General features: G+C 38.9%; 1 protein-coding gene across 1 annotated transcript in view; it reads right to left on the bottom strand.

The window, feature by feature from the left end:
* Window positions 1–349: 349 nt before the first annotated feature.
* otop1 (otopetrin 1) overlaps window positions 350–14,438 on the bottom strand; it is a 29,925-nt gene continuing 15,836 nt past the window's right edge. The window contains exons 3-9 of the mRNA XM_080891735.1: window positions 9,941–10,002; window positions 9,096–9,862; window positions 8,763–8,899; window positions 8,347–8,405; window positions 8,004–8,134; window positions 2,510–3,417; window positions 350–1,835 (exon numbers count right to left, since the gene is read on the bottom strand). Of these exons, the coding sequence (XP_080747861.1) occupies window positions 1,665–1,835; window positions 2,510–3,417; window positions 8,004–8,134; window positions 8,347–8,405; window positions 8,763–8,899; window positions 9,096–9,480 (1,791 nt within the window). The 5' untranslated portion in view covers window positions 9,481–9,862; window positions 9,941–10,002 and the 3' untranslated portion in view covers window positions 350–1,664. The remainder of the gene's footprint in view (window positions 1,836–2,509; window positions 3,418–8,003; window positions 8,135–8,346; window positions 8,406–8,762; window positions 8,900–9,095; window positions 9,863–9,940; window positions 10,003–14,438) is intronic.

The following is a 14,438-nucleotide window of genomic DNA, read 5'->3' as shown; positions in this document are numbered from 1 at the left end:
GATTACTATTTCCAATTTAACACCAAACTATAGGACTTCTATTTTGAAGTCACAAATAGAAGCACAATTGTGCAGTTCTTCGTTGCTGTTGGTATGCTTTGCAACTTTGTATGTCTTCAAATCTAAATCTATCCTATCTTTATCACTTATTTTTTAAGAAATCGTAAAACAGTCATTTAAATGAAGACCATCAGGCAGTATCATTTGGATAGTCCAAAGCAGTCTCAACAAAAGACATAAATACGTTGCGCCATCCTGTGGTGCGTAGGCACACTGCATCTGTTACCCTTCCAGACTTTTATTGAAGAGTGAACAGAGTGTGTAGCAGGTTAAGCAACACGACATGACATAAAGATAGTTCTTGTTTATTTCAACAGGAAAAAGATATGAAATTACAACTAACTTTAGACATCATTTCTCAATAGCACCATTTAACTGAAATGTCACAAAATCATAGCGCACCCTTTAAATGATTTTGGTCAGTATAACAGTATTTACTTAGATGGCAGAAAAATCTGCAAAACAAAACATTTTGCACAACTTGGCACATATTGAGAGCACATACAGTATATGGCACCAGGCTGAGAACCTGCTGAATGTCTAAGATTATTTGGTGATCTGACACAAACTAGTACAGTACTATTATATATCTGTGGTTTTAATAGAGGAGAAGCAAGTGTTGTCATTTATATCAGTGTGATGGTTTTCATTTCTGGTTCTTCAGATGTAAACATCAGTCCGCAGTGCCATGCAGCAGTTGTCACTGCAACAGTTTGTTTTGCAAAAATCCCATCCTTATGCACAATCGTGTTAATGCACATTAGTTCAGTGTTATCAAGGTCCAGAAGAGAAGCCTTTTTTAACACAACTTCTTGATTAGTTCAACAGAGCAGCAAATGAGAACGCAGTAAGACACTGAGGAACCTTAAATGGCTGAGAAAGGGAATTAAGTGCTACATCTGAGAACTAATATCCAACTCAAAAGATGATTTAATTTGTTTGTGCTTAGATTGGCACTTACAACTTAAGTGTTCACTAACCTAACTACTTAGGCAAGCAAATGAGAACCTTATCCATGTAAAGTATGAACATTTTAAATGCAGATAAAGTAAGGATCAGGTGGTACACCGCTGAGCTTGTAGCTGTTAAATACAGTACTATTGGATATTGAAAATAATGAGTGTTTATGTAGTTCCTCTGCAGTCTTTTTGTATATGGTAATCATGTTGGTAGGGTGTTATTTTATAATAGTAATTATGTTTTCAGTCACTAATATGAAATAATATAGAAAGTGTATGTCAGCTAAAGCATATATTGTACATGATCCACCTGTTAGAAACCCCACTGTAATGTTACTACAATATAAAAAGTACAAAGAACCCTTTCTAAATTCATAAAACCAAATATTTTTTTCATCACTAGCTTTAACAACCCTTGCATTACACAAGCTAATTCTTTAAGGAACCAGGTCTAATAGGTTTGTCCTCCTCTGCAATCCCCACAGTGAGGGATCAACGTTTGTCTCCACAGATTACTTTCAAGTCTGTTGGACTGTGATCCAGACTGCCTCCTGAATGGTTGACCTGCGCTGTGACACACTCTCGAGAGCCAGTGGTGACAAGTGTTCGTGTGCATGTTGCCATTGTCAGTCATCTGCTATTTTGTCAGACTCTGGAGAACACCTCGAAGAGGGAGGCAACTGCATGCATGCGGTAGAAAAGGTTCAAAGGGATGGCAAAATTGAGAACTGTGCTCCATATGCTGAAGCCATATGTCTCCTCTTCCAGTCCGTTGTCATACTGTGGCCTGCAGCCAAAGGCAGAAAGAATCCACAGCTGAAATGGAAAAAAGAGAGAGCTCTAATTAGATACACCTGAATTCATATACTTTTAGCTACTTAGGGGCAGAACAACAAGGTAGAAACACAACAGTGTCATTTTATAAGGCTTAAAGTTGCCTGTTTATATTATTATATTTGAAATTCAATTAGCCAAAAATGCTGTAATTAGTCTCTATTACCTCTATTTTTACTTTTGCTACCATCACTCCTGAGGAAAATATCTCAGTGCTCCACTACCTTCACCACAAGCTAGTAACGTCCTCACTTTAGTTATAATCTCAGTTATAGCTAATGATTGTTACACGTCACATAACACTTAATGGAGAGTTTTGTATCTGTTGTTGATGAGAGTAGTGAAACTAAACCAAAACAATACAAATGTGGCTTAAGCATATTAAAATGAGGGTGATTGGCATGGAATCCCTCTTTGTGTTTACCACTATGGCAATAGTGAATAGCAAATATATTAATTACAGAAGCTTAAAATGAACAAATAATAACTTTTGACTTTTGGGAGTCATCCTAGCAAAAAGAAATGAACTTCGCATTTTGTTGGGTAAAATACACTTAATCAAATGAAGTTTCAAATGGTCAGTAGATTTTACATCAGCTCGATCAATTCCACCTATTAAAAAACTAATCATCACAGACCAGTTAACCAGTGCTTACCGAAATGTTACACATAATAAGGAAAACAGCAATATTCTTCAGGATCTGCCTCTTTATATTTGGGCGTTCCACTGTTTCGTTTCCCACAGGTGCTGGCACATCTGAATGTTTCCGTGGGCATCCATAAACCTGCTCACTCTCCTCCTGCTCGCTCTCAGTAGAGACACAGCTCCTGTCTGGAGATTCAAAAGTTCGGTTGATGATGCCATTGTACGGCGGAGCGAGAGAGGAAGTGACAGAGAAGACTTCTGGAGCAGCTGGTAACTCTGGGTCCTGCCTCTCTCTATCCTCTTGCTGGCGATACAAAGACTCTATGATGAAGAGATTCTGGACATATTTCTCCAACACAATAAACAGAGAGTAGACCAAATTTGTCCAGCGGTAAGGAGGGTTGCTTCCGGTGCTTAGCACAGACACTATGCTGCACCATGACATGAACCAGGAGCCAATGGAGGATCCAAACAGCACCTCCGTGTCCAGCTGTCTTGACGGGTTCTTGGAGGTGTCCAGCGGCATGTGGTTCACTCGGTATATAAGCAGACCCGAAGCACCGGCGCAGCACATGACCGTCAGCATGACGATGGCATAAATGTAGAACATGGAAACGGCTGACCTTCGCATCTGGATTGACTTCTCTACATGAGTAACGTAGACCACCAGTATTCCGATACTGCTGGCCAGGGCAAGTAGACCCACAAGAGGACCTAAGATCAAGCCCCGGTTTTTGGCAACCTGCCTTTTATGGTTTGAAGTGAGGTCAATGGTGCGTCCAATATTTCTCCACATCACGAAAAGCAAGACAGAAACAAAAATGTGGTATTCAATATTGAAGGGGTAGAGATAGTAGAGGCTGGTGGCGAACATGGAGCATGTGCTGGTGGTGCAGTTACATTGTGGTTCTGAGTACTCTGTAAAACAGTTAAAAATGTGGGCAAACACATGAGTTACAGGGAAATAGAACAATAAAAAGAAGCTGACTATGCCAGTGCTGTCTTACATTAGTACAGCCTGTCTGTTTTTTTAAGATAAGAACAAAATGAAAGACATGTTAAGCAATGATACTGTTCTGAAAGCTAAATGTTAGAAATAATTTAAATGTAAAATAGAATGAATAGTAAATCTTTTACAGGTTGACAACAACAACAAAATGGATTATATTATCATTAAAAACATAAAGATACACAATAATCATTCAGATTCCACACTACAAGTATACACACATATGCCATAACAGAATGTCTATCTCAAGGTTTAATATTGTCTGACTCAACATCAAACATGGCATGTGCAGGTCAGATAGCAATGTACAACCCCAATATAAAAAATGCTGGAATACTGTGTAAAGTGTGAGTTAAAATTAAATATTTAAAATAATATATTTATCACACATTTATTATTTCATGAAAAAAATATTTGCTCATTTTGAATTTGATGGCAACAGCATGTCTCAAAATAGTTGGAATAGGGGCAACAAAAGTGTGGAAAAGTAAGTAGTACTGAAAAGAGACAGGTCAACGAACATTTTGCAACTAATTAGGTTAATTGGTAACTGGTCAGTAACGTGATTGGGTAGAAAAAGGACATCTTAGAGATGCAGAGTTTCTTTCTGTAAACTGTATCTAGAAATTGTGGAACAAATTTAGAATAATGTTCCTAATAATAATGAAGGCAAAGGAGCTTGCAAAGAAAAGCGTCTGGACTTCTTTAAGTTGCTTCTTTAACTTTCAAGCAACTTAAAGAAGTCCAGACGCTTTTCTTTGCAAGCTCCTTTGACTACAATGACCTGGATGACTGAGAACCTTCACAGACAATAATAATGAAGATTTTGAATATCTCATTATCTACAGTACATAATATCATTAAAAGATTCAGAGAATATTGATAAATCTCTATGTGCATAAGACAAGGCTCAATTTTGGATTCGTCTGATTTTGGAATGCTTCCAAAAGGTCACATCCTTTAGTATTATTAAATAAATATTATTAAATCCTTTTTATGAGGCATTTTTTGAAAACATGGATGCTGCTTTCTCCAGGTTAAAGAAGAGGGAGACAATCCAGCCTGTTATCAGCGCTCAGTTTAAAAGCCTTCATCTGTGACAGTATGGGGATGTAATGTAATTGGCAGCTTGCACATTTGTAAAGTGCTGAAAGATGTATATAGGATTTAGAGCTACATATGCTCCAATCCAATCAATATCTTTTTTCAGGGAAAGCCTTGCATATTTCAGCAAGACAGCTAAACCACATACTGGATCTATTACAGCAGCATGGTTGCACAGTAGAAGAATCTGGGTGCTGAGAATTTCACCAGTTGAAAGCATTTGCCACATCGTGAATGAAAAAATATGATGATGATTCAGGACTCTTGGGCAGCTAGAATGCTATATAAGATGAGAATGGAACAACATTCCTCTCTCAAAACTCCAGCAGCTGTCTCCTCTGTTCCCAGATGTTTATGGACTGTTGTTAAAAGCGAAGAGGATACTACGCAGTGGTAAACAAGATTCTGTCCTAACTTTTTTTAGTCATTTAGCTGCCCTAAAAATTCAAAATGTGATAATATTTATATTAACATGATATTTCTCAGTTTAAACATTTGATTTGTTTTCTGTGCTCAGTTTAAATGAAATGTGGGTTGATAAAATTTGCATATCATTGCATTCTGTTTTTATTTACATTTTACACAGTGTCCCAACTTTTTAAAACTTTAAATCAGGCTCACATGAAATAACAGAGTGCTCTGTTTAGGCTTATTCCTCTCTTTCGATTTTTAACCATAAAAATATGTTTTTTTTGGGTTTTGAGACAAATTTTAAGCTATTGAATTTTTACTAATCTTCTCTAATGAATGTGTTGATATCCTTGTGCTGCCCTAAGTTATACTGTACTATGACAGGACATCCCAACTTTTTGGTTTGTTGCAAACCCCTTTTGAGTGCATGTGGTTTGTGGAAGCTGTAGCATATTCACATTTAGAATAGAATAGAATAGAGTTCAACTTTATTGTCATTGCACATGCACAGGTACAGGGCAACGAAATGCAGTTTGCATCCATCCAGAAGTGCTTTAGTGATATAGATATATTACAATATATATTAGCAATAATATAGATATGTAAGTATATTACAGAAATGGGTCTATTTATATCTCTCAGCTGGCCTGGGAAAGCCTTGGTATTCCCCCGGATAAGCTGGAGGAGGTGGCTGGGGAGAGGGAGGTCTGGGCCTCTTTGCTTAGGCTGCTGCCCCCGCGACCCGGCCCCGGACAAAGCGGATGGGGATGGATGGATGGATGGATGGATGGAAGGATCTATTATGGTATGTTATAATGTACACGGTATGAAGTATGTTGTGAATATTCTATAACTATAAGTATGTACAGGCTGTAGTGAGTACAAGCTATGTACAGGCTATGAACAGGATATAAATATGAAAAACTATACAGAATATGAAATAAATAACTTTACAGAAATCTGAGATATATAGTTATACAGAAATGGGAACTATGCAAGTTGTAAACAGTTGTAGGGTTAAAAATTATCGTATGTACAGAATGATTATTTACACAGAGCTATACAGTAGTGCAGTTAAGATAAGTGAGATATGTGGATAATTTCTACAGAGGCTATATAAAGTACTAGTCGTTGTGAGTGGTGGTTCAGTCCATGTTATTATTGTGTGTTTGAGGGTACAGTTGTCCATTGTGTGTGTGTGTGTATGTTCAGTCCATGAGTTTGGGGTCTTTGATGATTTTCCCAGCCCTTTTCAGACACCGCTTCCTGTAGATGTCTTTTATGGCAGGAAGTGGTGCTCTGGCGATGCGCTGGGCAGTTTTCACGACCCTCTGCAACGCCTTCCGGTCCGAGGCAGAGCAGTTCCCGTACCAGACTGTTATACAGTTGGTCAGGATGCTCTCGATGGTGCAGCGATAGAAGTTCACCAGGATGTCTGAGGACAGGTGGTTCTTCCTCAGAGTCCTCAAGAAGAAGAGGCGCTGGTGAGCCTTCTTGACCAGCTTGGAGCAGTTGGTCATCCAGGTGAGATCCTCTGAGATGGATTGTATTGAATGCTGATCTGAAGTCTATAAACAGCATTCTGGCGTATGTGTTGTTGTTGTCCAGGTGTGAGAGGACAGAGTGCAGTGCAATGGAGACTGCATCCTCTGTGCTCCTGTTCTGGCGGTATGCGAATTGGTGGGGGTCCAGGGTGGGGGGGAGACAGGATTTGAAGTGTGCTAGGACCAGCTGCTCTAAGCACTTAGTGATGATGGGGGTGAGTGCTACTGGGCCGTAGTCACTGATTTATCCAAAATTGAGGAAATATTATTATTATTATTATTATTATTATTATTATTATTATTATTATTATTATTAATAATAATAATAATAATAATAATATGGAAGGAAAAAACCCAGAAGAATAAAAGTATTATTCTGTAGAGACTTGTAATTCTCTTTATTCAACAACATTTGTTTTATGATTACTTCTGACATCTTGTTGCTCAGTTTTACAAGACTACATGAATTTCAAAGCAAAAGATTTCTTTTAAAATTTTGTAGCCTCTCAACCAGTATACCACCCACTGTACTTACTGGTACACCCCCTTTTAATTTGGAATTTAAATATTTCTTCTTCTTAATATATATATTATTGCATTAATTGTTGGGATACCTTATCTCTTAATATGTTTTATGCCTTTTAAGCCCTTTAAACCTGTATTTGTGACACTGAGCTGTACAAAAAAAATAAATTGAACTAAATTAAAAAAGTGATTTTTATTTATTTATTTTATTTATTTAATGATGAAAATGCCAATATGTTTTTGTGTGTGATTGTTTGTTTGCGAGAGAAAGAGAGCAAGCAAGTTTCTGCTTTTGAGTATTTATTAATCATATTGTATTCGTTTGAAATTTCCTTCATTAGCTGAATGCACGTCTTGTACACTTCCTATGGTTACACTGTTGCCCTCTAGGTCTTAAGCCCCCTCCCAACTCACCTGCTCCTGGCCCCCATCGCCCCCCCCCCCCCCCCCCCTTTCCCCCCGAGCCCACTACTATGGTCATGCACCCTTTAATTAAAAAGTGAACAACAGTCAGGGTGCAGCCAGCCTCACAGTCAGCCGGATATGAAGAGGAGTAGCAGAACCCCTCAACCCTAAGCTTAGATGTATCAGTTACTGTAATTGCAGTACCCTTGGGACTAAGCAGCCTGGGGACAAAGCCGTCTGAGGTCAAGTGGGGGGTTGCCAAAGGAGGTGGTGGTGGCTGAAGTGTGGGGAAAGGACTGGGGAGGGGGCAACAATATGTGTCTTCTGAAACCTAATAGAGAGACATTCGACACAAACAAGACCCGCTGAGCAGCCAGGCTTACCTCCCTTGCACTTCCAAGCCCTCCTCTCTTTCCCTTTTCTTTCATCCACTGAAGTGAGTTCTCAAGCGGACTATTGTACTTTTCTTCTAAAAACAAGCCTGCAATCGACCCCCGGGTCCTTACCTGTAGTGAGGTTTATGAGGCCCAGGGCAGAAAGTCTCCTCTTATGGTTGTTCAGGAAGTGTTCAGCCTCTGACATCACACCACTGCACCACAGGAGGATGTTGGTAAAGACTGCATGGATTACACCAAATCTGAGGAGACAGCAGTTGAAAATAAGACACCCGATCACCTAACAGCAAGTATAAGTGACAGGATTTAGCGGTGTTGTTGAGCTTGTTTCATGCCATTGATTAAAATAGAACTATGAACACATAATTTTCTTATGATTTGCAGGTGCAAAAACAAACAAAAGAAAAAAAGGATATATTGACTAAAGGCCCAGGTTATCGCACATTTCACACACCTCTCAAATGTTTCAAAGCTCTTGATGACATCCTTGATGTGAAACCAGAGAAAATGCACCTAAATAAAACCCAAACACAAGTCTTAAAAAAGCTTGACAAAGTCATATCCAAAATGCAGTTTAGTGATTTTATCAAGCTTCAGAAATACACTTCATAATATACTAAGCACATACTTATTGTAAACTTAATTCTATTTATTTGCTTAAGTCATTGCATTTAAAGATTCCCACTGATATATGCAGTTACACTCAAGCGACATGGACAATGATCGGATTATACTGTCGCAGCAACGCTCTCTACTTGCCTTAACAACAAAGAGCACATTATTCTAAGATCTTGAAATAGTATGTGGGAAAAAAAGATACTGCTGAAAGAGTGTCACATTTTAAAAATTAAACCTAGGCTGTGCACATACCTGTGCCATAGTGTGAGTTGCGTGGATGACAGGATATACCACGAGCACCGCCGACACACAAGGTTGAAAACCAACATATTGCCCAATTCGGAAAGCATCCATAATCAGTGAAAGGAGTGCAAGAAGGGTCAAACCACCTAGAAAAAGAAAGTTATTGAGCGATATAATCAAAGAAAATAAAGTCTTTGTGACCACATATGTTAACATTCAAGTTCTCTTTAAGTTATGAAACAAACATATAGTGGTCATGCGCATAAATCCCTTTAATTTTCACACTAACGGAAAAAACTGTTGCATAAGTGCGCATTTGCCTGTTTAATCTCGCAAACTCGCCTCTTATCCAGCCTGAGGTGGCGTGTACATCTTTTTCTGGCGGCACGCTCTTTTGCCTGTCCCGTACCAAGATGTACCACATCATCCAGAGCAGCTGGAGGATCATGAGGCAGGTAGTGAAGGACCGCAGATCCTCTTCTTTAACGGAGGGGTTCTTGTTTGCGATGGCAAGCATCAACGCCGCCCCGATCAACAGCAGATTGGTCCCGTATTGCCCGCTCAGGAACTCCGCGTTCTTCTTCGGATAGTCTTCGGACAAACTGATTTTTAGTTTGCTGAAGATCTTCTTGTCCTGCTCGGAGCTGGACGACGACGAGGAGCTGTTGCTATACTTGTTCGGACACATAATATCCAGGCCGTTATGTTCCACCATGGTGAGAGGCATGTGCAAAAGGCGCAGTGCTGGGAGAAATGGAAAGTCAAAGCCGTGCAAAAGCCGTGCGCTATAAGTGCATTTGAGGGAGGCGAGACGTGTAACCTGTTGCCTCTAGGTGGGGATTCAGATGGATAGGTACCGTGCCAAACATGCATTCAATCTTCAAGATCCGGCTCAGTGGCCACGCATAGTTTGAATGGGCTTGATAGATGCCATTGTCATCTTGTAGCCCTGAAACAAATATCTGGTCGTGTACCAGGCTCGCTGAGTCACTGAAAAGTGAAGATTATGTTTCAGTCTTTCCGAGAACGCAGTCTTCTTGGAACTACCATACGTTTACAAAAAAAAAAAAAATAGCTGAGTCTGCTGTGCCAACCATTCAGCAGGCTACCTAAAGAAATAGAAGAAAAAAAACTATGCGTGGGCTTGGCCACAATAACAGAAACAACTGAGCTGTGCCCAAACCCACCTCTTTAGAGCAGCTGCCAAACAGTCCGTCCAAGTCTGCTATCAGGTGTTAAGCGTACACGCCTGGATAAGATGAAAGAGAACATGACATTTCTCAAATCTGAGATTTTTACAGGCTGCAGGAGAGTGGCCTGTTGTGACAGTGACTTAAATCTAAGTGCTCCTAACACAAATCCACTTGGGACTGAGATGTGGTTAAAATATTTGCTTTCAAGTAGGTTTAAAAAGGAAGAAGAAGACGAATCAGATTTCAGTGGCCAAGTATACAATGGCTTTTTGTGAGTGGATGTCAGGGAGACCGTGTAGGCCATGGGCAGTAAGATCTCTTAAGGATATGACCGTGTAACCTATTAAATAACATCCGGGTGGACACACGCAAACAGCCCAGCAACAGAATAACTGCTCACACCGATCGCGGTGATTAATCTGATGCGATATTGTTTAACAAACAAATTCTTCTTAAATAAATATATAAAATGTAAAAAATAAAAACAAACAGCTGGTGTTTCTATGCAGACAGAACGGTGGGTTCGCAACGGCTCTCCTTAAGATTTAAGAGCCCGAGTTCATTCTAGTCAAGAAACATGGACTTCAAAATATTTTTCAAAACTAAATAAAACTGGATAAATTTGTGCATTTAGGCTCTTTCATAAATTTCACCAATAGTTGCTTTGATATAAGTCTAACATTTCTGAAAATTCACATTTCACCAGTTGCTGCCAGCAACATAACGAATCAACCTTTCCACGAAAAGTCTTTTAGTCTTATTTGCGAAACTGCAGCGCGCACCAGCTGACTACGGTGTGCGTCATATAGCCTAACTGTTCTGAAGCTGGCAATCAGTGAACTGAGGAAGACAAACTCCCTCTTTCGAGCCTTGTGTTTCTGATTAGCTGAGATGTCCATTATCCTTTGGCGCAGGACTCGGGACACAATGGCATCACGAGTATTCAAAAGATGATCACGTCAGGGTCCATCTCATTTGCTGAGTGGACCAGTGATTTCTTGATTAGCGATAAAAACGCTCGACAAAAAAGAGAGTAAAATCTGTTCTTTATCTGGATACTTTAATTGGCTATTGAGCAGGTCTAAAGGTTTTGATTGAATTCCGAAATACTCATTTCAGCCCTTTGTTGATTGCTCGTCTGGATCCACAAAACAAAGCAAAGACCATTGAATTTCAGAGTAGCTTGAGGGAAATTCTATAGCAATAAGATTTACTGTAAAAGCCTCTTTTTAATATCTTTAAAATGTTTTTAAAAGCGTCATTTGAGATTATTGTGTGCTGCATTCTGGTATGGTGATTACTATTATTCTTTTTAACTCCACTACACTGAATTGATAGCTTTTAGGGGTCTCCTTTTTTAAGAGAAGACACTAAAAGGGGCCATTCTGATCACTCTAGACACATAACTGTATTTTCCCTGTATACTTGCATAAATGATTAAAATCTTGACTCCTTAATTGCTGCAGTGAAGAATGTCGTTATAATCTGAAAATATTAATTTTACCATCAACAGTATAGTTATAGCCCTGTTTTGAATCGTTACCCTGGACAAATGAGTCACAATAACAGTTGTTTAAAAAAAAATTAGCAAGATTTAACCATTTCAAATTCTCATCTTCTCATATTTTAAAGTTACTGCTTCAAAAACTCAAAAAACAATGAACTGCCAGTTATTTTATTGCACTACAGTTCACCACTTGCATTATTATTTACATAACTCACATATGGTTGCCATAATAGGCCAGGTGAAAGAAAAATGGGTTATGATGTAGGGGGCTTTTAATCGAGTTGGTCCTAGACTCTAAAGTTAGGAGCTCAGTTTCAGTTCAAACTTTGCTACAATGGCTTAAACCTCTGATGTATGCTGCCGTGACTGGCATGGAGATGCTGGGTCCTTTAAGTCCTGTGGGCTGTGGATGACAGCATCACTGGCCTGGGCTTGTTCCGGGGGATGCTGCAAAGGTATAATAGGATCTTGGAGATCAAGTCAATGCATTTGGTTTCCTGAGTAGTTTTTTTGTGGTGTGGGCCATTATCCTCCTGATGGGTGTGACGTAACTATGGGAGGGTGTGCTTTGTCTGAGAAAATGTTTGTTTGGGTGGCATGTGTCAAAGTGCTATCCATATGAATGCCATGACCCAGCGTTTTCAACAAAGAGTGTTGCACTATAACAGTATGATCAATGTAATTCACTTCCACTGCTAGAAGTTGAAACGTTTGTTTAATGTTTGCATAATCTGCAATGATAATGCCATTATTTTATAGAATGTATTTCAAGAGACTCAAAGAGTCCTGACATAATAGGAAAGATTATTGTAACCACTAAAAAGCAAAAATATATTAGTCACATTAAAAGCAGTTCTAAAAAAAAAAAAAGATCATTCAGTGTTTGGTGCTTGGACTTGACAATGGAGATTGACAGATGGCCTCAGAGCATGGAGGTGGAGCAGATCAAACAGGACAAGGAATTTAAATTGAAAGGGTTGTTAGACAACTAGGCAGTTCTGAATGAAATTCAGCCCACTATTGCTTTTCATGTGGTAAAAATGGTCTGAGCTAAAATGGATAGGTCAGTGTAAGTGAGCCTTAAAAAAGCATGTTTAATTTTCCCAGAAATTGTCTGCTGTAAATTTATTTTTACTTTACTTTTTACTGAAACATTCTACATTTGGAACATACATCAATTTATCTTATATAGCCACCATATGAATATCCATAATATTTTACATAAAGCATTTAGTGAGCTTGCTGCTACATGTGTTTACAAAAAATATGTGTAGAACACGTTTTTGTGTGTGAGTGTATCTAGTTTGTTAAGATTTAGCACTGTAAAATAATGAAGGGTTAGGGAGTGCACGCCTTATATTCTCCTAGTTAAACAGAAAACAGGCTGGCAATATTTTACTGCAACGAATATACAACATGCAAACATACAACAGAATACAAGATATAGTTTACGAAACTTCACAAATGAAAAAAACAACAATAAAAAAGGTGGTTTGACTTAGAACACTGACACAATATGCACACAGTACAGAATGTTAGGTTGACACTTACTCCTCTCGCATCAAGCTGGCCCAACTTTTCTGAAAAGTGAAATATTGAGTTTTCTCACCCTGTTACAGTTTTGTTGAATTGTCTGCAGTTGTTGGTCCTAGTTCTGTTCTTCTTACATGTTCATCCAAATAATAAAATAGATATGGATATCTTTTTTAAAACATTTATTTTTTACAAAACAATTTAAAAACAAATATAATTAAATAAACTAATGTCATTCCATTTTGAATACATCACAGAAACTCTACTTGTCAATTAAATATACCTCAAAACAAACTGGAAAGGAGAAATCAGATCAGGATTTTTATCCACTAGGTTACTGCAAACCCGAGTGCATAAAAAATATTCTATCAAAGAAAAAGAAAAGATAATAGTGCTTATCCCATATTTCCTTAGAGTAGCAGTTGCCAAAGACACTTCAACTGCAAACCTTTCACCATCTATGAATGTTACCGACATTAAATTATAGCACACTATAACACACCTAACACTTACTTCAGCCAACTCATGAGTCCATTCAGTGATTAGACTGCAACAAACCTTCCTGCTCCTATACTATCCATCCGCTTCCACTTATCCTTTTCAGGGTCGCGGGGGGCGCTGGAGCCTATCCCAGCTGACATAGGGCGAAAGGCGGGGTACACCCTGGACAGGTCGCCAGTCTGTCGCAGGGCTAACACACAGGGACAGACAACCATTCACACTCACATTCACACCTAGTGACAATTTAGATTAATCCATTAACCTATCCCCACAAGCTGCATGTCTTTGGACGGTGGGAGGAAGCCGGAGTACCCGGAGAGAACCCACGCAAACACGGGGAGAACATGCAAACTCCACACAGAAAGACCCCGGCCTGATGGAGGAATTGAACTCAGGACCTTCTTGCTGTGCGGCAACAGTGCTAACCACCGTGCCACCGTGCTGCCCTCCTATACTATATTATAATAAAATAAACTCAGTAAAAGATTGCAAATAACTTCTTGTGAGTTTTCAATCATTGCAGTTTGAACTCAAGTCTATGACTGCAAGAGTTTGGTTATCAGCATATGAACTAGAGGGGAGCATTTACTATTTTGTGAATTCACTTTAAAATATCATATATTTTTTAATGTGTTATTTCATGAGGACGTTTTAGTCACTTGCTGAAACAAATATATGGACGTGGCACCATGGAGGTAGGTTATATATTTGATTAATTTTTCTCGGTCCTTCCCTCTCATCAGCTAGTGTTAATTTTAGCATTAGCTAAGTGTAGCCCGGGTTGTTTTTTCAGAAGCCCGGAGTCTTTTGGAGTGTAATTTTTTCATAGTTAGATGCCTGGCTGACAACTGTATAAAGCAAAAAAATACACACAATATTCTAAGCACATAGTGCACACTGTGGGATTTTACGACTGTGCGTAAATCCCCCCCTAATATTGGTATGATCCAA

This window comes from Rhamphochromis sp. 'chilingali' (assembly GCF_963969265.1).
Source record: "Rhamphochromis sp. 'chilingali' genome assembly, chromosome: 9".
NCBI classification, from domain to species: domain Eukaryota; kingdom Metazoa; phylum Chordata; class Actinopteri; order Cichliformes; family Cichlidae; genus Rhamphochromis; species Rhamphochromis sp. 'chilingali'.
This window is presented reverse-complemented; position numbering and strand designations above follow the sequence as displayed.